The sequence below is a fragment of the Rhinatrema bivittatum genome, chromosome 2 (assembly GCF_901001135.1).
Source record: "Rhinatrema bivittatum chromosome 2, aRhiBiv1.1, whole genome shotgun sequence".
NCBI classification, from domain to species: Eukaryota; Metazoa; Chordata; class Amphibia; order Gymnophiona; family Rhinatrematidae; genus Rhinatrema; species Rhinatrema bivittatum.
The window spans coordinates 212970554-212994183 of record NC_042616.1 but is presented as its reverse complement, the minus strand read 5'-3'; the positions used below and the strand labels follow the sequence as shown (position 1 = coordinate 212994183).

The 23630-nt window shown below is 44.0% G+C and overlaps 1 protein-coding gene across 11 annotated transcripts in view; it reads right to left on the bottom strand.

Moving 5' to 3' along the window:
* MPP6 (membrane palmitoylated protein 6) overlaps positions 1–23630 on the bottom strand; it is a 299774-nt gene that overhangs the window by 186554 nt on the left and 89590 nt on the right. For 10 of the 11 annotated variants that reach the window (XM_029589113.1, XM_029589111.1, XM_029589117.1 and 7 more), the window contains one exon: positions 11394–11546. In XM_029589113.1, coding sequence (XP_029444973.1) covers positions 11394–11546 — 153 coding nt within the window. Of the gene's footprint in view, positions 1–11393; positions 11547–23630 lie in introns of those variants that run through there. The other variant, XM_029589122.1, reaches the window with a different exon arrangement.

Genomic DNA, 23630 nt, shown 5'->3' with positions numbered 1-23630 from the left:
GTCGGTTAGTAAAGGTAGCTCAGGGATGGAGATGACAGTTTACAGGAAACCTACCGATAGAAATACTCTGCTTCATGCAATTTCCACCCTAGAAAATTGAAAGAAAATATACCTTGTGGACAATTTCTCCAATATCAGAGATTGTGTTCCTCTGTGATGGATTATAGAACTAAGGCGCAAGAATTATCTGCCAGATTTTTGGAAAGAGGTTACAGCAAACAGTCAAGAGAGCATTTAAACGAGGTCTTTATGTGAATCGTGAATCTTTTGAAGGTTCAACATAAAGAAAGGATATCTAGAATTGTTTGTACTTTGCTTTATTCCTCTAAAACTACAGCCATTAAACAAAGTATTTTAAGGCATTGGTCTGTTATCCACCTTGCCGTGTTTTGTTGATAATCCCATTTTTGCCACTAAAAAGGGCAAAAATTTAAGATTTAAATTGAGACACAATAATAGGGAACGGTTGGTAGATGCACAGCTCCCACAAGGGAAATTTGAATGTGGGCACTGTTCTGCCTGTTCTAATGTATTATCCATACAACATCAGTTTAAGATAGGGAATCGCCCATACATCCTTCCAGGACATTTTTCTCTCTAGTGAAAGAGTGGTCTACGCAATAATATGCCCATGTACGTTAGTTTACATTGGTCATACTAATAGATCCATCAGGCAAAGGATAGTTGAGCACAAACGTTGTGTTCATACTGGAAAAGAGTCTGCTCCATTAGTTACCCACTGGAGACAAAAACAGTGTGGAAGATATTAAATATTTTGTAATTAAACAATGTTATAGTGTAGAAGGGGATACTCAATGTCTGCTTACTCAGTAGGAGCAAAAAATGTATTTTTGAGTGGAACACCTTGGTCCCTAGTGGGTTGAATGTTGAAATAGGTCTACAGGACTGATGCCCATTCTATTTATAGTGAAGTATCGCTTCTGTATGGTTATTATGCAGGCATTTTTTCAGGCAGTGTCAACTTAGTAATATTGGTAGACAAATAGTCTGTGGGTAATGGTTTTTGTTTTCTTCAGGTCATATAAATTTAGTATACTAGCTTTTGAGTATTGACTGTAGTAGTCCCTGGATTGACAATATATGTGGTTATGTGTGGGGAAAATGAATGGTGATCTTTATATGAGTAAATGATTATAGTTGTGATAGGAGATTTGGTGGGGATGTGAGAGGATGGTTTAGTACCATATGCCATGTCGAAGTTTGTGTGAGGTTTGGACATTTTCCAGCTTGCTATTTTGGGTGATTGGTGTGGTTAGAGATAGGTGTTGTGATCATTGCCTTTGGATTTCATGTTACGAGTTACCTATGGTTTGATAGTGTCAGTGCGCACCGGCACGTGACGTCAGCACACACTGGCACGTGCCGCATGAAGGGCTAGTTGTTGAGGCACGTTTAAGCGTGCATTCGGGCGTCGGCTCACACGCCATATGCATTGGTTAGGCAGTGGCATTTTTTCGAATGCTTTAAAAGTATCATGAGTAAGTCATAGCAGCGGCGTCTTTTTGTGGAGCAGCGCTGTGAGTTGGCTTCAGTCCTGACTTAAACGTTTCTGTATTTTTGGAGACGTTGTTGAGGGTTGGTGTAATTACCAGGTACGTTAAATTTGAGTCCAATATATGATAGGAGTTGATTTAATGATTTGCCACGAACTATGATAATGTGTGTGGAAAGTTAGTAAATTATGCATTGTTCTTATAGAGTATGTTGTGGCAATTCGCATGAAAAATGAGTTGAGAATCAGACATGTACGTGTTGCGACTCAGCCTGTGAGATCCTTGTCGAGCTGGTGGAAGATATTATGGGACTAGTGATCTATGAATAATGCAGGTGGTCTGTTGAAAAGAGTTTTTTTTAAAAAGCAAGACAGGTAAACATTTTTTCAAATGGTTTAGACAGTGTGTCTTAACACAGTATTGTGTTCATTAAAAGTAAAGATATATGGGTTTGTTTTCCTAGATGGTCAACTTCCCCCTGATGAAGCTGAAATCAGAGAAATAAGGGCCTCTTGTTGGGGTTCATACCGTGTAATTAATGTAGCATTGCCTTCGTATTGATGAATAAAGCATTTAGTGAAGAACACCAGATGAAGAGAACTTGAAGGATTTAAACATTTGGATACACTGAAGTTACATGTACTTTGTGTAGTGATTTACATATGCATACTGTAACCAAGACTAACAGGTTGGATATTTAGAGAGGTATAAAAATCTTTAGAGTTTAAGTGGTTTCAGATAGCCACAGGAAGCACAGACATGTTTTCAGTTATATTTGAAACACCCTCTTAATATCTTGGTAGTGATACGTGAGGTATTCTGATTTGTTCTGTAACTAGGCTTCAATTTGTATTTTAATGAGTAATGTGTGAGTGCATGAGTGTATTTTATGACACTTGTTTTGTTATTAAAGATTTCTTGTGATAATAAAAATTTGCTCCCTCTTATAAAAATGTATTGTTTACAACAGTGTTGAGGGAGTAGTAACATTCACCCACCTAGTATACCTTAAACAATGTGGCTCCATCTTGAACTAAAGTGAGCCAGGCCACATGGCAGATTCAACCAAAGGAGCTCCTAGCTGGGGAGCTCACTGTGAGATTCCCCAGACATGAATTCATCCAGGAGCTGCAGGTTCAAGACCTATCCGCTCAGCACACTTACTACCTGTGGTGAAAGTTACCATGGTCACCTTCAAGGGATGCTGGACCCGATACAGGACGACTCAAATCACAAAGCCATTGCATGTAACTGCCTAGTGAGAGAGACTATAGTAAAAAGGAGGATCAGTTAAGCAGAAACTCAATTTTTCTATCACGGGGGACCCTGAATGTTGATGTTTTCATCCACCGATTATGGGCTTAAAAGAAGAAGTGTTGTGTCCTAGGTGATCCTTCTCTACTCTGGAAAGGGAATATAAATCCTTCATTGTCTTAAGTATGGAATCAGGTTTCTCATATTGAGAAAATACCATCTCCAACAGTCAGACATAGCAGGAAGTTTGGAGGGCGGGCCTAATTCCACTCAGGAATAAAGGATTCCACCCCCCGCCCCCTTTACATACTATCATTTCTCATTCCTATCAAAGAGCTGCAGGGAAGTCATAGCCCAGAAGTAAGGGTCAACAGCTTCTCTCTGCAGAACAGCCTCCTCCCTAGTGAGGCATTATCTCCTTCTAAGGGGGCAATCACCCCCTGTCTGCTGGATTGGCTATGACCTCTTCGTCTTGTTCACCCAGTTCCCTAAGACTGTCCCAGCCAGTGCCGTGATCTAGCACCCCAAGTATAATGTTGTTCCATGCTGCGACATGAATTAAGGGCTAGGAAGGGCTCAAGGAGAAATCCAAAAGATGCTGCCCAAGCAGGAACACCCTGGGGTTTGTTTATTTTTTTTGAATATCAGGCTGCAGCAATCTATAGCCTCATAAACCTAATTTATCCTTAAACCACCCCTGGGAAACTTCATTTGTGCAGAGGGGAAAAGCGCAGTTTATACAGGCTGCTCCTTTCATCACTCAGCTATCAGACAGAGCAGGAGATCAGAACTCCAACATGTCTGTAAGGTCGCCTGGTGAAATAACTCAATAGAGAACTGGAGCTGCAAAAGCTCTGCTATGCCTGTGGGAAAATATGTAGATCCCATGGAACATTCCTGTTCTACTATTGGAGGGAGAGAGAAAGAGAGAGAGGAGGGAAAAGAGCCTGGCATGCTTGTTTTACTTTTGGTACGAAGCAGCGATGAAATGTCTGCTGATATATTCAAAACAGGAGTGTAGACCAGGAGTTGTTCGATGTGCACTACAGTGCTTTCATGTAGGGACCAGGGCTCAATTTGGAGTACACACCAGGTTTTGCTTGGCAGGGTGCATTTGCTTACTCACAAACCAAACAGAATACACCAGTTGACAAACCGAGCCACCATGATTTATCTGCAACATTGTGCCTCCCTCTTTTTACAGCCTTACCAGAAGTAAGGGAGGAAGGAGAGAGAGAGAGGAGAGCATGATCACTCAGACCCCCTGACTGCATCCAAATCCAGCACAGCTCCATAAGAGAACGAGAGGCAGTTCAGGAGAAAAAAAAAAAAAAAAAAAGCTATGCCACAAAGACTTTTTTTGTTGTTAGCTAAGCTTACTGCCTCCCTGATGCTCTCCAAGAATTGAGACATACTATCAGTAGCTCTTGCTGCCGGTCCCACTAAGGAAATAAAATAACCTGGAACCATTCTGTGCTCGATGTCAGACCCTGACTGGGTCTGTTCCCAAGGCAAAAGGGAGAATCAACCACAGCACCCCCTAAGAGACTCTGCCTATGCTCCACCGGAAACCTGGTCTTAAAGCCTTCCTAGGATGGCCTACTATCAGTCCATGTCTGCACCATCTGCTGATGACAGAGAAATCCTGAACAGCTGAAGTTGGTTTTCAGTATTGTTTTTTTTTCTCTATCTGCTGGCGGGTTGGGGCAACGACATATATAACCCACTTGTCAGGCCTAGTCCTGCATGAATAAGGAAATGCAGATAAATGAGGAACGTTCGAGTACCAATGTGAAACCTTGTGCCATTTTTGTTGGAACCAAACCCAGATATTTTTGTTTCAAAATCAGGAGGATTATGACTATAGGGTACATTAAACAAATATTCATTAATTTGCTCTCAGCATGGAGCTTTTTAGCATATTAGATCGAACCTCAGGATAAGGGGTTATCTCGGTGGGAGAAGTACCTAAGATCTCACTTTTCACAGATGACCTCATATTTACTTTGAGTACGCCTGAGACCTCCTTGAGATTGCTAGCTCTGGAATTAGAGGGTTAGGTAAAGTTTCAGGATTTAAGATAAATATGGACAAGTCTGGACTCCTTAATATTCCACTCTCATTGAATACTGTAAGTAGGCTGAAACTCAAGTTTACTTTTAAGTGGGCAAGAGAGAAGCTGAAATACTTAGGGGTCTATATCGGTACAGGACAATTTTTTCATGTTTTATTATGAACCTATGACTATCTCTAGAGAGCTAGATAAGTGGAACCAGCATAATTTATCTTGGATAGTTAGAATTGCATCAATCAGATTTTGCCGATCTCAGTACCCAACAAATTTTTCAAAATTTTGCAAAGAAAGCTTTTCAGTAATATATATGGAAGCATAGACCCCCTGAGGCCTACTGAATCAGTACTTTACTAGCTTAAGGTATCAGAATTCCCAATGTCAAAATGTTTGACCTCAATTGAGAGCAGTGGAGTGATATTGTGGGGTAGAAGGCAAACAATGGGTCAACAATGAGAAATCAGTATTGGCATTTGTGTGGCTACCAAGAAGATCAAGACTTACTTTTGTTGCAATATCTCTTTTTATAAGGTTTAAACTTAGCTTACGGGTTAACTGGAAAACCTCGTTGTTGGGGGATTAGGAATTATTTTTTTAAATCTCCCATTTAATTGATTTAATGCTGACTTTCAACCTAGGCTTAATTCCCCAGTTTTTCAGAGGTGGGACACAATTGGGATTAGTCAATTTGAACATATTTGGGGGAACCAAGGCATATTAAGCTTTGACAGCCTTATGGGAGACTATTCTTTAACACCTTGAGATAAATTTCCCTATCTCCAGTTAAAGTATTATGTGCATTAGCCCCTGTTAAATTGGATTTACAGAAGGGGAAAACTATCGGGCCGATACAGCAAAGTGCGCTCCGCAACATGCAAATGCATCTTGATGGGCCTATTAGTCATTCCCGCGTGATCCAGAAAGTAAAATGTGCAGCCAAGCCGCACATTTTACTTTCAGAAATTAATGCCTGCCTTTGGCGATATTAAGTCAGAGGCCCCAAAAGTAAAAAAAAATTTAATTTTTAATTTTAATCTGCCCACAGGTTGGAAGACTGACACTCAAATTAGCCGGCGTCTGTTTTCAGAACCCGTAGCTGTCAACGGATTCGAGAACAGACGCCAATAAAATTGAGAGTCGGCTGTCAAACCCGCTGACAGCCACCGCTTCTGTCAAAAAGGAGGCGCTAGGGACGCACTAGTGTCCCTAGCGCCTCCTTTTACAGCAGGCCCTCATTTACATAAAATTTACTCGATCGCGCACCCCGGAGAGTGGCCACACGCCTGCTCTCCCGCGAAGTTTTCTGTATCAGCCCGTATGTTAGAGAGTTATTGTGACAAAGCAAGTAGCATTAAAAGGTTCATTTTGAAACTATGCTTTGCTGAGTTAACCAACCACCAAGCCTAGGCATTTAAGAGGCATGGGAACAAGATCTGGGAGAAGTTTAGAATGAGAATACATTGTATCTTTTTTCATATTGGTGGGGTGAAGCTCATTTTCTGCTGTGTTATTAGAGAATGGATATAAATTATTATATTGTTGCTATCTCAAGCCAGAAAGGCTTCATAAAATGTGTCCCATTGTTAGCAAGGATTGCTGGCTTCATGTCTGGTCGCAATGCCCATTGGTTCAATTCTGGGAACAGATTTTGGGGTTAGAGATATAATACAGATTACTCCTCCTAAAGATCCCAAAATGTATTCTTCCACACATTCCTGTTCCTGACATGTCACTTTCATTGCAACATCTGATTCTATAGATTGCCAACCTATATCTAGTGGCAATGATAAACTGGTGGAAGAAACCAACTATTTCACCTCTGACTATAGTAGGCTAATAACTTTGTATGGTTCATTATTTTAGGAAATGACAGTTTTGAAGAATGATGCTGAAGTTCAATATTTGGGGACCCCATCAACTCTGGTATGATGCCTATCAAGGTTAGAGTCTGATTCCTTGATTTGAACACTGGATCCACCTACAGTCTGCTTCCACCTGGATTCTGGGGAGGGACAGGGGGTGAAGAATTGGATTTATTTTTTTGAAATGTTCATGGTGATGTTGCTATTGTCATGATTTTCTGTATGTTCACTTTTGAGTATAATTTTCAAGAAATGCAAATACTAAAAAAAAAATTTCCATCAAAGCATGGTATACATATTCAAACTTTTGGCCTGTTTCAGGACTCATACAAAGATAATGTCCAAGTCTTCAACAAGAAAAAAAACAAACCAGCAAAATCATCCAAGTATTTGGAATCTTTCCCGGGTGGAGTGTTTGAATGCAGATGTGATTTTTTGGCCTTCTACATAGCTGACTCCACTACCATTGAGACATGAGGAAGTTGCACTGTGGAATAAAATCATGATTGCCGCATACAGAATTTTAAATTAGTCTTGCGCAAGGTTGGTGGTCCCACAAAAGGGAGATTCCAAGGCCCTAGTCATGACAGCATCCAGGACAGTGTGAGAGGGCAAGGCTGTGGGTTCCAAAGGTTATTCAAAGATTTTAAGGATACCCAGGACTTCTGCTCTTGGGTCAGGTATTTTCCTAGCCTCAATGTTGAGACGTTGGCCCACTTTTTCCACAAACTTGGAATATGATAGATCCTCCGGTGGAGATACAGGCTCTGGTTGTTCTTCTGCAGGGTCAGAAGGATACCCTGTGGAGGATCCTGGTGAAGTGGAAGGATGGGGGTAAATATCCCCAGAAGGAGAAGTCTCCAGACTGAGGCTTTCCTGCGGCGATGGAGGGGCTTCCAGAGGTATCTCGGCTGGACGTTTCCCTTGTTGCTCAACGGTAGTGAGAAATTTAGACAGGATGAGGGAAATCTGAGACACTGCCTGAGAGGCTAAGGTATCCTGAAGGACAGGCACAGGTTCCCTGTGAGCACCGCTGGAAGGTACTGCAGCCAACAGGACCTCTTGGTTGGAGTAGGTCCGGAAGCCGCTTGTGTCTCTTTTGCAAGGGTTCCTGGAGGCATGATTTTTTCTTGTGCTGTGAGGCAGTGGACAGGCCAGAGTAAACCCTGGATGAGGCCGAGGAACTGTGAGAGGCAACTGGAGAAGGCGGCGCCATATCGGAGTCCACCACTAAGAGTGGGGATGGTTCCCTGGGCCGTTTGTGCCCTGATGAGTGCTTCTTTGGTGTCTTGGTAGTGCTGTGCATTGAGGGCGTTGGCCTCGACGTGCTTCGATGTGTCATTGACACTTTGTATATACTTCGGTACCAAATCACATGGTCAAGTCTCCAGTTCAGAGGAGTTGGTGCATCGGGGGCTCGACGACAGTTGGCGCCGATGGCATCTTCAGCACCACCAACGCATCCCCTGCGTCGTGCATCAATGCTGCAGGAGCTCGCTTCGGCACCGGCCTGGACAAACCGGGAGGCCCTAACGAGGAGGCTCGACGATGCATCGACACTTTGGTGGTCTGGGGGGGGGGGGGTAACCGGAGAAGACTTGGTCGAATCTTCAGAAGGGGCATGGGATCCCAATGCTGCTTCCCACAGTTTGGCGATCCTGGCAGCCCTTTGTCACTGGGCTTGGGGGACATGCGTCCACAGTCCCTGCAGGTCGTTTGATCATGTTGTAGTCTGAGGCAAATGAAACATCTTGCATGGCCGGTCACAGACATGATTTTGCCACACTGGCAAAATTTGAACCCTGGTGGCCATGGCATCTCGGATAAAAAGAAGTTTTCCCGTCAGGCAGAAAAAAATTCCGTGAGGAGAAAGGAGCTCCATGTGCAGGTAGGTGCATGGAAAAAAACAGACTGAGGGAGACTGGGGCTATGCGGGAAGATCCATACAGGCACACTACACTGAAAAGGCTCAGTGTTCTAAGAGAGCTCCACCACCTAGCCACCCGGAGGATGTCCCAGAAAGCATGGCTAATTCATGCTGCTGCTTATCTATGGGAAAAGGAACTAGATCTGGTCCCACAGAAATGCCCTCCCACCGGAGGAGCCAGTCAAGGGAGACCCAAGATTTGGCCTCCCCCCAGTCAAGGCCGTGACCAACCCATCATCAGAATGGGAAGAGCCAGCCTTAGCAAAATCTGAGGAGGACAACTCTCCCTGAGTAGCACTGACACAGGTTAGAAATCAGGTCAGGCTGAGAAGCTCTAATAGGACAGGCAACACAAATAGGAAGACACTTAGGCTTCTTGCTTACCAGTGCCATCACTGCGGTAAACATGCATCGGAACGGCTCAAGCTCAAAAATGAAATGTGCCCAAAAAATAAAGCGCCTAGCAGAAAGGCAGCAAGGCGCACGCACAACCTGTGCGCCAAGTTGAACGCGCAAAAACAATTTGTACGCGTAAAAAGCACACCCAACATCCGAGCGCACAACGCGTGCGCAGAGCTGACACTACGCACACCGATGGCCTATAGAGGGCAGCAGAACACACACACAAGAGCACGTGAAAACTGCCACGTCCTATCACGCAGCAAGCAAGAAAAAATCCTAAATTCAGGGCCTAAGTCCACCAGAAGCCATTCAACCCGCCAGGCTGCCCAGTTCCCCAACCCCAACAGGAGCGGGAGCGAACATAGACATGGCATGCCGAGAACGGAGACCGAAGAAAGTCCTGAAACCCCTCTGTATCTGATTCAGGTAAAACTTTCTCCTCTTTTTTTTTTTTTTTTAAACCTTACCTGAGCTCAGCACTTACCTGCTGAGTATAAAGACGGTCTCTGGCTGCGGGGGAAGAGGGCATCTGCCATCACCACTGTACCCGCTGCCTTTCAGCTGAACTATCAGCTAAGTCCACGCTGGGAAACCCAGCTAACAGACCAAGGCACACCTCTGAGGGACCACGGAAATCGCCTCAAGAATTCTCAACTGGGGGAGGGACCTTAGGTATCACTGCAGGAGAGCAGGGCTTTCTTTTCCTGAATTTAGAATTTTAAGTTTCTCCTTTCAAAAAACTGAAAGCAATCCCCATAAGGAGATGCACATCCCCCATCTGCTGGAGACAGATGCACATCCCCCATCTGCTGGAGACAGAGAATACTGGCAAACTGGGATCACTGCAGGGATATATATATATATATATATACATATACACACACACACACACACACACACACACACACTGTAAGGTCAGTTTGCTCTGTCTATCTGCTGGCAGGGGAACAAACTCACTGGTCTTGAGTCCATCTGTCTACACGCTAGGAAGTTTCCAAATGTTTGTGGATGATATCCAATTTAAGGTCCCTTTGGGGGCGGGTTGGTTAGATATTTAACCTCCCCAAAGCAAGTGCTTGAGTATCATTAAGTTATGAACAGATGGGAGTAGGTTGATATGCAAGACCCAATAGAAAGAAGTACTCTAGGTCCAGAAGCACTGTACAACAATCTATATATATGATAGGATGGGACTGTAATCCAAGCCAAATATCAGGTACAAAGCTTCTGTTGCTAGACAGATTCTGCTTTGACTTTAGATATTCATATGTCCTCCGTGGTGAAGAAAGACATTACTTATGTCAGAGGGATTTGGCTTTTAACCAGACTTTGTGAAAATCGTATACACAATTATGTCAAGCACTGACTACTGCAATATCTTGTACTTGGGGATACCATCAAAATATACAAGACGTTTGCAGTTAATACAAAATACTGCTGTTAGGTTGTTAATTTAGGCTAAGATTAGAATCTGTGTAAAATGATCATTAATCACACTTCATTGGTTACCGATTGCCCAGCAGGTTAAGTTTAAGGCCTTGACAATTTAAGCTCTTGCATAACTTTTATCCTGCCTATTTGATAGGCCAATTAGTTCATTATACACCTGTTCACCTATTGTACCTTCAAGTCGACAATTTTATCTTTTTTTTTTTTTTAGTCATTTAACTTATAAATGTGGCAAGTTCAGCAGTGGATCAAAATCATGCATTTTCTTGCGCAATACTGAATTGGTAGGATAAACTACAGTTATTGGTGCATCATTTACCTAATCTAATGTCCTTAGGAAAGCTTTGAAATAAACTTTAGCAAAGGGTAGAAGAGAAAAAAGTTAGAAATATCCTTCTACTGTTTTATTGAATCCTTGTTAATGACTATTTATACTGCTTATGCACTTGTAATATTGTGTTATAATATTTATGTGCATTGAATTGGGTATGTTTACTTTTAACCCACCTTGACCAAATTTGGAAGGTCAGGCTAAATATCAAATTGAATAGAAATAAAGAGGCCAAGACTTGATCTTGTTGCTGTATCTCAAGCAAGGCCAAGTACTAAGTTTCAAAACTAATTTTGAAAGCTTTTCTGAAGAGCATGTGCTTCAGACCTCCAACCAATCAAGGTAAATAAATGGAAATAAAACTTTGTAAAAATGTTTATATAGCCCCAAATTGTTTCACTTTTGTTCTAACAATATATATTCTTCATCAATTTCATATCAACTGATTTCCAAATAAATGTCAGAACATAAGATTAAATCTGAGTAAAAATCTTCTACATTTTGTGGGTTTGTTTTTATTTGGCAAACCAAGCAAAAATGAAAAATTGTCTGCACTTTATAAGTTACAAGCAAGAAATAATACCTGAAAATGAGGCTCCTTAAGTATGCCAACCAACTCTGCAATGTTCTCATCTGAATTTATTAAGGGGCTAATGTCTTCAAGTATTTCATTCACTAGCTCCAGATTGTTTTCACCTACAGCCTCTAGTTTGGTATCTTCTAGTCGTTCATGTGCCTGCAATAAATTTAACAGTAATTTAGTATGCAAGGAAGAGCAACAACAAAAAAAGGTCACTTTTTAACCTGGTACAAATTAATTTCAGCCACAGTACGTACATTTTTCAAGACTAAACAAAAAAAACCCAAACTGATGTTTTGATTTACAAAGACCAAATAGGATTTCAAGCCACTACAGTTGTAAAATATTCTGTAATGACCTTCATGTGATGTGACAGAATTCATGTTCTTAAAAAGGTTTACATTGCCAAAAATCAACATAAGAGAAACTGGAGCTCTATGTACATATTTGTTCTATCTTGCAGGTTAAATTTAGTAAGTTCTGCAGTTAGAAATAAGATTTCAAGCCCTCAGTCTCTTTGGCTTCATTTTCTCTGTCCATGATGATATCAATCAGCTGTCCACTGAATGGTGATGTTATGAGCAGGGATATAGTTGCAGCATCATAGTTTCTTGTTATGAAGCAGTAAACTTGAGGATGAGAAAGTTATTCTTGTTAGAATGGAGAACTAGATCTAGAAGTAGGATTATGCACAAAGTTTGAGTGCCTTATTTTCAGTTAAATAATATCTTAATTTTGAAAAAAGTCAAACAGCAGCCACACTTCACAATTATCAAGACTCACCGGTCTTTGGAGATATGAAGCCATTGCAGGAGGAAGGATTGAACCCTTCCTTCCCATCAGAGGATGATCTCAGATTTGTCAGAAGTTAAATCTCAGGCTTCATCTGGTAATGCTATTGAGTCTTTTGCTTATGCTTTTTCCCTCTGTCAACCTTGGGCAGGCAGCTGCTGAAGAATAGGAGCAGCTGGAAAGAGCATCATTGGAAGAATAGACGCTTGAAGGCAAAATATTGGCATTGCGTGAGCTCCTACTAGTTTCTGACCGCAGCTGATAGCAATTGCAAGGTGGCTTGTTCTTTAAATCAAAGCTACCATCTCCAACTTTGTTGCTAATGTTTATCCTCTCATAAGCCACTCTCTCACAGCTACATGAGTTGTCGGGCTCTTACAGAAGCAACCAAAGTCCTGGCTATAATATCAAAAGCTTCATTAGCAGAACAGTGAGGTGCTTTCACATTCCTCCACTGCTCAGCGAAGTCAGTCTGCTACAGTATGTCAAATTCATCAGAGGCTTTAACTTTTGCAATCATTTGTGCAGATACTACACCATGTACAGCTGGTAAGCTGCAATCCAGGCACTCAACATGGGCCCCTGGAAAACCTTTTCTTCCCCAAATGTGCCCAACAACTTTGGGTCCTTCCCAGGAGGCATGTTGGAGTGATCACAGATGCACTTGGCACATATAAGAGCAGAGGGGAAATTAGATGACCCCAAAACTTGGGGAGGCCTGGACCCTGTATTTTAAATCCAATTTACAGGCCACTAACAGGCATGATCTCTTTATTGTAATTCGCCTAATATAACATTTCCTCTATAGGTGGAATATAAAATTTTTAAATAAAATATTGTCTGCCACATCCTTATTTTGAGGTCCTGCAGAAGCTTGTAAACCAGTATAGCCCCAGAAGCCGCTAAAGATTGAAGGAATTGAAGAAGCCAGAAAACATTTGCTGCTGGGTCCTTTTCTTTCCCAAAACTGACAGCATCTTTGCCAACCTATCCAAAAAGTTGAACAGCAGAGATCCTCCCAAGGAGAAGTATGCTGAGGCAAGTTAAAGTAAGGGATCGGAAGGAATCCCCATAGAATCTTCCTCCTCTCTCGATTATAGAGGAACACTAAGAAATGACACAGTTGAAGATTAAGGCAACTGAGGAAACTTCCATTGTTGAGGGGGAAAATATCTGGTAAACGTTCAGAATTAACAGAGCACCTTTCTTGTATTTTCAACTCATGAAGGAACTCCCATAGATAAGGAGAATTCACCACCTTATAGTAAGGATTTATTCCACAGCAGCTCCTGTGGAGAGGTATGCATCGGTGTGGGAAAAATTCCTCTATCCTGGAAAGAAGAAGTTCCAATTTCCCTCTCTGATTTCCAGGGTTTAAGGCGGCAAAAACATTTTCACCAGGTCAGACAGTTGGGCTCCCATGGGGTGGAGGGCACCCTCTGCACAATAGTTGAAAGGCATCTTCTTCAGAAATTCAAATCTGTTCAAAGAGTAGTCTGTATAACCACGGAAGAATTGTGCCATGGCAGCAGTAGCCAGCTCCAAAGTTCCCCACACCTGAAGCATTAGCATGTTTCTTTGAATGGGCATTAAAGTTTATACACTGCGCCAGCTGCACCTATCACTGTGTCCTAGCCTCAGCAGCACACCTCCTGGGCCTATTCTCGAAAGCACTCACCTTGCATATCTCTGAGAGAAATTACTGTGCCTTAGAGGATGGGCAGAGGACACAGACTGCACCCTGTTCAGCCACAGGTCTGAGTAAAACAAATAATGCCATAAAGGATGAAGGGACCAATGCCAACGAGGTTATTTTTTCCTGGCTTAGTGTTGAGGAGAAGCCTGTTCTGGTAAAGCCCCATGACGACAGCACCGATTTTCTCTTTGGTTCCAAGGTGGGTGGCAGTGAAGGTGAGTCTGGCATTTTTGAATGCTTTTCTTGGCACCTCCTCCAGTGCTGCAAGCTTCCATCTTATGCTGAACCCTTAACCTGAGGAAGAACTGGGAGATGGCTCCACGAGGAGAACAAGAGGAAAGCAAATGTTGCTTACCTGTAACAGGTGTTCTCACAGGACAGCAGGATGTTAGTCCTCACATATGAGTGACATCATCAGGATGGAGCCCAATCATGGAAAACTTGTGTCAAAAAGTTTCCAGAACTTTGACTGGCCCCTACTGGACATGCCCAGCATGGTACTAACCCTGCAGCCAGCAGGGGCCCCCCTTCAGTCTTATTTGAAAGCTACAGGCAGTGCCGAAAATAAAATAAAACAAAATGTTACGAACCCAACACCGTGGGGCGGCGGGCGGGTTTCGTGAGGATTAACATCCTGCTGTCCTGTGAGAACACCTATTACACCAAATGTACCTAAGATGTGCAATAGGCACAACAACTGGGGTGGAATTTGGTAGAGGGCATCTTGAACCCCACCGGGCAGGCGGAAGGGTGTAGGTACGTCAAGTTGGAAATAAGTTAAGCAGGACAGACTGGCCGAAGATGGAATCTGGTCTTCCGGCTTTGCCCAAGCAATAGTGGGCTGCAAAGGTATGGAGAGAACTCCAGGTGGCAGCCCTGTAAATGTCAGGAAGCGGCACCGATCGTAGGTGTGCTACTGAAGTCGCCATGGCCCTCAGAGTGTGCTTTAACACGGTCTTGAAAAGGAATGCCTGCTTGCTGATAGCAAAGAGATATGCAGTCCGCCAACCAGGAGGAGAGAGAGTCTGCTTACCCACAGGTTGCCCTAATTTGTTGGGATGGAAAGAGACGAACAACTGAGTGCTCTTCCTGTGGGCAACTGTACCGTCTAGGTAGAACGCTAAGGGTCAAGGGTATGTAGAGCCTGTTCCCCTGGATTGGAATGGGGCCTGGGAAAGAAGGTAGGTAGTATGATGAATTGATTAATGTGAAATTCCGAAACTACCTTAGGTAAAAACTTAGGGTGAGTGCAGAGTACCGCCCTGTCCTGCAGGAGCTTAGTGTAAGGCGGATAGGTAACTAGGGCCTGTAACTCACTAACTCTGCGAGCTGAAGTGATAGCCAAAAGGAAAATCACTTTCCATGTGAGATATTTTAGGTCACAGGAGTGAAGAGGCTCGAATAGTGGTTTCATGAGCCGACCAAGAATCAGATTGAGGTCCCAAGAAGGGGCCGGAGGACGTAAAGGTGGCTTGATATGGAGCAAGCCCTTTAAAAAGCGTGTTACGAGGGGCTGTACGATATAGGAACATCCGACACCTTTACGGAAGGCGGCTACCGCACTGACATGCATTATGATTGAAGAGGTCTTTAAACCTGACTCTGACAAATGCCAGAGGTAGTGCAAAAACCTTGGTATTGGACAGGAAAAGGGATCAAGGGACTGCGAAGTGCACCATGATGTGTACCTTTTCCATTTATAGAAATAAGATTTTCTTGTGGAAGGCTTCCGTGAGGCAATCAGGACATGAGAAACCGAATCTGAAAGGTTAAGTGGTTGAAGGATTAACCTTTCAACATCCATGCCATCAGAGACAAGGCTTGAAGATTGGGATGGCGTAGGCATCAGTCGTTTTGAGTGATCAGATGCGGGTCCGTTCCCAAGGGAATGTGCCTGTGGATGGAGAGATCCTGAAGTATTGGAAACCATACTTGGCGTGGTCAGTGAGGTGCTATCAGGATCATGATTCCCTTGTCCTGACGTAACTTCACGAGAGTCTTCGAGAGAAGAGGAAGTGGAAGGAATGCATAGAGCAGACTGGTTGCCCACGAGAGGGAGAATGCATCTCTGGGCGGACAGCACTCGCTCCAAATGAGGGAGCAGAAGTTGTCGACTTTGTGGTTCTGAGGGGATGCAAAGAGGTCTGTCTGGGGATAACCCCATTGTTGGAAGATGAAGTCCGCTATCGAAGGATTGAGAGACCACTCGTGCGGTTGGAAGACACGACTCAGTTTGTCTGCCAAGACATTGTCCACTCCCAGCAAGTGGGAGAGCGCTTTTGACCAAATCTGTGCAGCTTCTTGACACAGAAGGAAGGAGCCTGTGCCTCCCTGCTTGTTGATGTACCACATGGCCACCTGGGTTGTCCGTCTGAATCAGGATGACGTGATTTGACAGGTGTTCCTGAAAAGCCCTGAGAGCATATCGCATAGCTCGAAGTTCTAGGAAGTTTATTTGATGTTTCGCTTCCTCTGGAGACCAAGACCCTTGTGTCTGTAGATTGTCCACATGGGCTCTCAACCTGAGGTTGGAAGAGTTGGTGGTGAGAATGAGTTGAGAATCTGGCACTTGAAAGGGCAGTCCCTGGAGGAGATTGTTGTGATTTTTCCACCAGGCGAGAGACAGACTGAGTGAGTCGGTGATGTGGACAATGGTGGACAGAGGCTGAGCAGCTTGAATCCATTGTGACCTCAGAGTCCAATGCATGAGCCTCATGGCCAGGCGGGCCATAGGTGTGACATGGACTGAGGACGCCATGTGTCCTAAAAGGACGAGGAATTTGCAAGCTGTTGCTGTATGCTGAGACTGCAATTGATGAGCAAGAGACACGAGGGTTAGCGCTCGTTGCTGAGGTAGAAAGGCTTTTGCCTGCAAGGTGTCCAAGTCTGCCCCAATGAACGACAAGGTTTGAGATGGGACTAAATAGGATTTTTCGTAATTGACTAGAAATCCTAGAGAAATTAGAGAGTGTAGGGTCAAATCGAGGGATGACCAAGCAGCTTGCTGGGTTGGAGCCCTGATTAACCAGTCATCCAAATAGGGGTAGACGTGAACACCTCCTTTCCTGAGAAAAGCTGCGACCACGAGACATTTGGTAAAGACTTGTGGTGCCGATGCTAAGCCAAACGGAAGCACGCGGTATTGACAGTGCGTTGGGCCTACTAAAAACCTGAGGTATTTGCGATGAGCTGGAGTTATCGCAATGTGTGTGTATGCGTCCTGAAGGTCCAGAGAACAGAGCCAGTAGCGAGCCCAAGGTTACCATCTTGAACTTTTCTCGCTGAAGGTACTTGTTGAGAGCACGTAGGTCCAGAATTGGACAAACTCCCCCGGATTTTTTGGGGATCAAAAAGTACCGGGAATAGAACCCTAGGCCTTGCTGCGAGAGTGGGACGGGTTCTATTGCTCTTGACTGGAGAAGAAGGGAAACCTCCTGTTCCAGAAGGACAGAATGGTCGGATACTTTCCATGCTTGCAGAGGTGGTGAGTCCAGTGGAAGAGCAAGAAAATTTAGGTGGTAACCCTGAGCAATGATTGCTAGCACCCATTGGTCGGTTGTGATTAATTGCCACATGCCGTGAAAGTGGCACAATCGACCTCCCACTGGTATGCTTGGCAGAGGAATCAGGCTGCTGCTCTCCAAGTGAGAGTCAAAAACCTGAAGCAGGCCCCAGCAGGGGAGCTGCTTGCGGCTTTTGCTTTCGGGCCTGACGAGGCTGAGGTTTTTGGGAAGGCCTCATAGTTCGGGACCTTGCTGGTAGAGGATAGTACTTCCTTGGACAGAAGAATGACTTCTTAGAGTCCTTCCTAAAGGGCTGTCTTGAGGGGAAGTCGGAAGGTATCGATGAGAGCTGTTTAAGGGTCTCATGATGGTCCTTTAATTCAGCCACTATTTGCTGGATTTGTTCACCGAACAGATTGTCTCCTACACATGGTAGGGCAGATAGCCTGTCTTGTACTTCTGGCCGAAAGTCAGAAGATTTGAGCCAGGCCCATCGTCTTGCCGAAATGGCAGCTGCAGACACTCTAGTAGAGGTGTCGAAGATATCGTAAACTGTTCTTATCTCATGCTTTCCTGCCTCAAACCCTTTGTTGACAAGGATTTGAAGCTGTTGTTGGAATTGGTCAGGCAGGGTTTCTGAGAAGTCCTGTATCTGTTTGAAAATGACCCTATTGTATTGGGTCATATACAGCTTGTAAGCAGCAATTCTGGAGATGAGCATGGCCCCTTGGAACACTCATCGACCAATATTGTCTAGGAACTTGTGTTCCTTAACAGGAGGGATAGATGAGTGAGGCTTCATACTTTTTGCTTTCTTTTGAGCCAATTCCACCACAACTGAGTGGTGGTCGAGCTGAGATTTTTGAAAGCCGAGGGCTGACTGTACTAAATAGGTAGTGTCAGCTTTTCGATGGATTGGGGCAATGGATCCTGGGTATTCCTAGTTCTTTTTGAGGAGATCAAGAAGAACTTGATGAACGGGAATAGAAGTGATCACTTTAGGGGCATCCAGGAATTGGAGGAGCTCAGTCATCTGGGGCCTATCATCCTGCTCCGTCTGAAGCGGGACCAACTGACATTTCCTTCACAAAATTAATGAAAGAAAGGTCCTCTGGAGGAGAACGCTTTCTGCTTTCAGTAGGAGAGGGAGGTGAAGGTAAGTCATCGGTGCCTGTGGAAGTATCATCAGCCTAGGTATCATAAGGATCAGCAGACTGACCTGTAGGACAAGCAGGGGATTGGATACCCGAAGGCCCCGGCTGAGGCTCCGAGAAAATCGAAGGAATCGCCGGGGGCACCGTGGACGGCCTGGAAGGCATCGGTGCCAGTATCGAAGGCATCGATGGCGCTGATGTGTGTATCGCCCCCGATGAATGAATCTGTGGCAAGGGACGAACTGGCATCGATGGCTGAGGCAATACTCCCAGAGGAATGTGGAACGGTGTTTCTCCTCCCGATGAAGCTGTCAACGGGGAGTGCACCGGAGCCATCTGAGACCCGGGAATCACCGGTGGAAGGGCGGTCATGAGTGCCTCCATCCGGGATAGCAGCGGTGCCAGCGCTTTCATCAGGTCTGTGACCGGTTCCACTCTGTGCCGGTGGAACCTGGAGCCTTTGCATCGCCTTGTCGATGGCCTCCTGGACCAGCCAGTCCAGTTCTTCCCGGAGACCTAGAGCAAGCAGCCCCAGCTCCGTGATGGAAGAGGGAGGCGGAGGCACAGTCTGAGGGACCACCTTTACAGGCGGAATCGCGACTCCCAAACCCTGATCAGATGAGGTGGCCTCGATGTCCCGGTCGCAGGAATGGTCGGTGCCAATTCTGGACGGGGCTTCTTCCATGGTGGCTCGGACGGTGGCGAGGATTTCACTCCCTCGACGGTCCGAGACTTACAATACCGATGTTTCTCCCTACAATCCCCTCGATCTTGAGGGAGAGTAACAGGAGTCTATGGCCGTGAAGATGTCGTTGGCGGACGGTCACCGGAGAGTGGTCGATGCTGGTGCGACTTCGTCAGTGCCGGTCCCGATGACGTCGATGCGATGGACGGCGTCGGGGTGTGAGCACGGAAGAGGAGTCCCATCTTCTCCATTCTGGCTTTGCGACCTTTTGGTGTCATGAGGGCACATTTGGTGCAAGTCAGGACATCATGCTCATGGCCTAAACACATTACACAGTCTCCATGAGGGTCTGTGATAGATATGGTATGAGTACAGTCTGGGCACCGACGAAACCCCGACGCCATGGTCATAGAAAAAAATCGAGCTGCGGTATGGTCGACGGCCAGTAGGCTGCGAGGGCCAAACTAGACTGTAATAGACGAAAGACGGTCAAAAACTTACCGGAGTACCACGGCCTGAGAAAAGTTAGAGGAGGGACCCCTGTGGGGCAATTTAAGTTTAATTAACTCCGTGAGGAAAATTCCTGTCAGGAATCTCTTCAGAGCTCCTAAACCGCGAGGCTACTGCTGCGCAGAAAAAAGAAGACTGAAGGGGGACCCCTGCTGACTGCAGGGTTAGTGCCATGCTGGGCATGCCCAGTAGGAGCCAGTCAAAGTTCTGGAAACTTTGACAGAAGTTTTCTGTGATTTGGCTGCATCCTGATGTCACCCATATGCGAGGACTACCATTCTGCTTGTCCCGTGAGAAAGAGGAGTGTTCTCTTGCACAAAGGGGTTGGATATGAAAAAATCTCACCTTGACTCCTTACATTCAAGTGCCTAACATCACTACTAGACAAGAAGCAGCTCTGCTGTTCAGCCCTGGGCCGAGGCTTGGCGCTCTTCTGTGGTGATGCTTTCCTTTGGGCCTCCATCTTCCATGGCCCAGGCAGCAATAGCAGAAGGTATACACATCCCTAATGGACATCCAACTGCTAGAGAAACAGGCTTTGAAGCTGCTAGGCATAGATTTCTTAGCTTAGACTTCTCCATACTTTTTTTTTTTTTTTTTTTTTTTTTTTTTTTTTTTTAAAGTGAAAACTTCTGGTTCAGGTGCTGCAGAGGCAGCAGCAAGAAAATAGAAAGCAATGAGGCAGTAACAAAGCACAAGGCTAAAAGCTGAAAAAATGTAAGCTAGAGACTAGGCCATTTCTGTGCAGTAGCACAGACTAAGGAACTCACAAGGCAGCATGTATTGGAGCTTCTGCACATGCTCAGTAAAGTTTTACTGAGTTCTGAGAGTTGGAACAGTGTCTGCACCATCGGATGACATCACCCATGCACTATAGCCGATTTATACCTGCTTGTCGACAGAAAAATCACACATTATGTAGACTAAAGATCAAATTTCTATAAAACCTCATTTTTCTAGAAGGTCACCTTAAAAGACAGCAGGGTATGTTAGCAATTACCGACCTATCTCTAATTTGCCCTTTTAAGCCAAACTAGTTGAAAAGGTTGTTAACACAACTGCAAGATTTTCTGGACACTCGTCACATGCTCGATCATCAATATGGCTTCCATGTAAACCATAATACTGAGAAACTATTATCATCATTATTTGACATTTTTAGGCAGGCGTTACACTCAGAACATGCTTTTTCCTTGTGCTGCTGGATTTGACCGCCGCATTTGATAATAATGATCACTCCATTTTAATGTGGCTGTTGAGTGATATTGGGATTGGCAGTAATGCTCTGAAGTGGTTCTCTTCATTTTTGGATGATTGCTCTCAGTCTTTCAGTTAAAAACAGGGGTTCCCAGAGGTTGGCTCTGTCAGTCTCCTTATTCAATATATATCTCCGCAAGCTGCAGTATTCTTTCTAGGTCTTGATGTGGGGCTATCGTCTTTTTACTGATGATTTACAATTTTATGTACCTATAAAGGAGTTCATTGATTGTTCTTTAGAAAGAATTGTGGAATGTTTGACTATATTGAAGGGTTGGCTGACGAAAAATAAGCTTCTACTAAATATAGCTAAGAAATTATCAAGATATCCTGACCCTGATGATAGAAGGAACTGCGATTCCTACAGTAACAAAAGTGCAGAATCTTGGGGTTGTCATGGATTATACCTTATCCATGAAGCCACACATTGAATGGGGCCCATTTTAAGCTACAAATGTTGTGAAGGTTACATCCATTTTTAAAAGATTTGGATCTAAAGACTGTGGTACACTGGATAGTATTGTCTCTAGATCACTGCAATGTTCTTTACCTTGGCCTTCCTCAAATAGCTTTAAAAGCTTTACAGCAGTTAGAACTGTAGCTGGGATACCAATCCGTGAGTACATTACCCTCTTTTTAAAGAAACTCCACTGGTTACCTATCAAGTGGAGAAACTTTAAGATTGTAACGTTAGTGTTTAAGTGTCTGAATGGCTTGGTGCCTGCGAGCTTTAAACACTGCGTTGAAGCTGTACTGTCCAGTCAGGACTCAAATCTGTGAGTCAGTCTACTGAATATCCTCCCTTCAAATTGATCAGGCTGGACAAGTCCTGAGAAAAGAACTACATGCAAGATCCAAAATTTTGGAATGACTTGCTTAGTTTTTTGAAAGAAGAGAGTCTTCCTACATAAAATTTAGGAAAATGTTGAAGGGTTGGTTTTCTTCTTTGGCATTTTCCAAATGATGTAGTTCTATTCAGAACCTTGATAAGTTAAGACAATGGATGTTTGAATTTAAGCTTAAAATAGATCACAACAGAATTGTATGCAACAAAATTAATAAGCACAGGATAATGGATATGAGATTATGAGATGGAAGGCATTTTGATATTTTAATGCTTGATTTTAGTTTTTATAAACTGTATAATTGATTTTATGACTATTACTGTTCACCACTTAGAAATGATGATTTGCAGTATATACATTTTTAAATAAGCTTGAGAAGTATGCTTCTATTGAGCTACAGGCACACACTGATATTTATGGATTGCAAATTAAGAGGCAGCAACAAGGTTGTTTAATTCTAGAGAATTAAAGAAATATGATTTAATACATCTTATGTTAACTATAACCAAGTTGCTTCATGTCACATCCTGTACATATCTGTTGTATTACCAGTTATACTGTTATACCAGTTGTTCATGCAATTGTAATAGAGGGTTCTACCTGTAAACCGGAGGTTACCAGTTATATTGTTATACCAGTTGTTCCTACAATTGTAATAAGTTGTTATACCTGTAAACCGGAGTGAAGGCCTCTAGCTAAACTTCAGTATATAAAAGCTTACAAATAAAATAAATAAATGTTAGTTTAATCCTCTATACCATTCTACAAAATACAAATTTATAATAATTTGATAAAATATCTAAAATATATTTACTGTTACAGTGTGACTACCGCAGGCTCAGAGAAGACAGAGCACTCAGGCTGGAGCACAGACTGAAGTGCCAGCAGGGATTGGTTTCCAAAGAAGTCCATAAATTCTACCACCAGTTAGGGCGTTTTCTCTGTTCCACCAGTCAAGTAATTTCCCAGGCAATCTCCTTCTTGGCTACTGCAGAAGTATAAAGACTGCACTGGTCCTTGAGAGACTCCTGGACTCTTTAGGGTAACCTGTCTGAAACTCATTAGTTCCAGCAGCATACAGGATTTCAGCATAGAACTGTGTTGGTGGTTTCTTCCAAAATGATCCAGAGTGCTGAACTTAAGACAAGAGGCACCAATATATGAGAGCTGAAGACTTCTTGGCTTGTTTTAGAGCAAATTCAAATCCTTCAGTACTGGCAGGAAATACTGAGTATGGAATTTTCCACATCTTACATCCTGTCAGAGCATGGATGGAGACTGCCACTAACAGGGTATCCAAGAACTTGAAGCCAAAGCTATCTAATTGGGGGGGATGGCTGGTGTGGAGGAGAAGAGGGATGGCTAAATGCAGGTCAATACAGTAAAGTGCGGCCGTGGTTACCATCCTCCTAACCCGCTTTCTACCTACTTTTCGGCTGCGTTAGCCCTTCCTGCGATACACAATCCCCTTTAACCTACTCTTACCGAGTCCTTAAATCACTGGGTAACCCCCTTCCGCCCGCGGCATGTATATTACATGTAAACGATCGAATTAGCTATTCCCTCCCATACAGTAATGCGCGCCCCGACTATCACTTTTTTACCCTGCCGTTTTGCCGCGCGTTTAACCTGCTAACTTACCGCCTACCCTTACCCCTGCATTAGAGGCAGGGGTAAGGGTAGGCGGCAAACTTTCCCCCAGCCCCCGCTCACCTGGCCTGGCCGCGTCCATGGGTGCTGGTCTCCGGGGGCAGCCCCAGTCCTCTCCCTTCTTCCCGAAGCAACGAAAGCGGAAAAA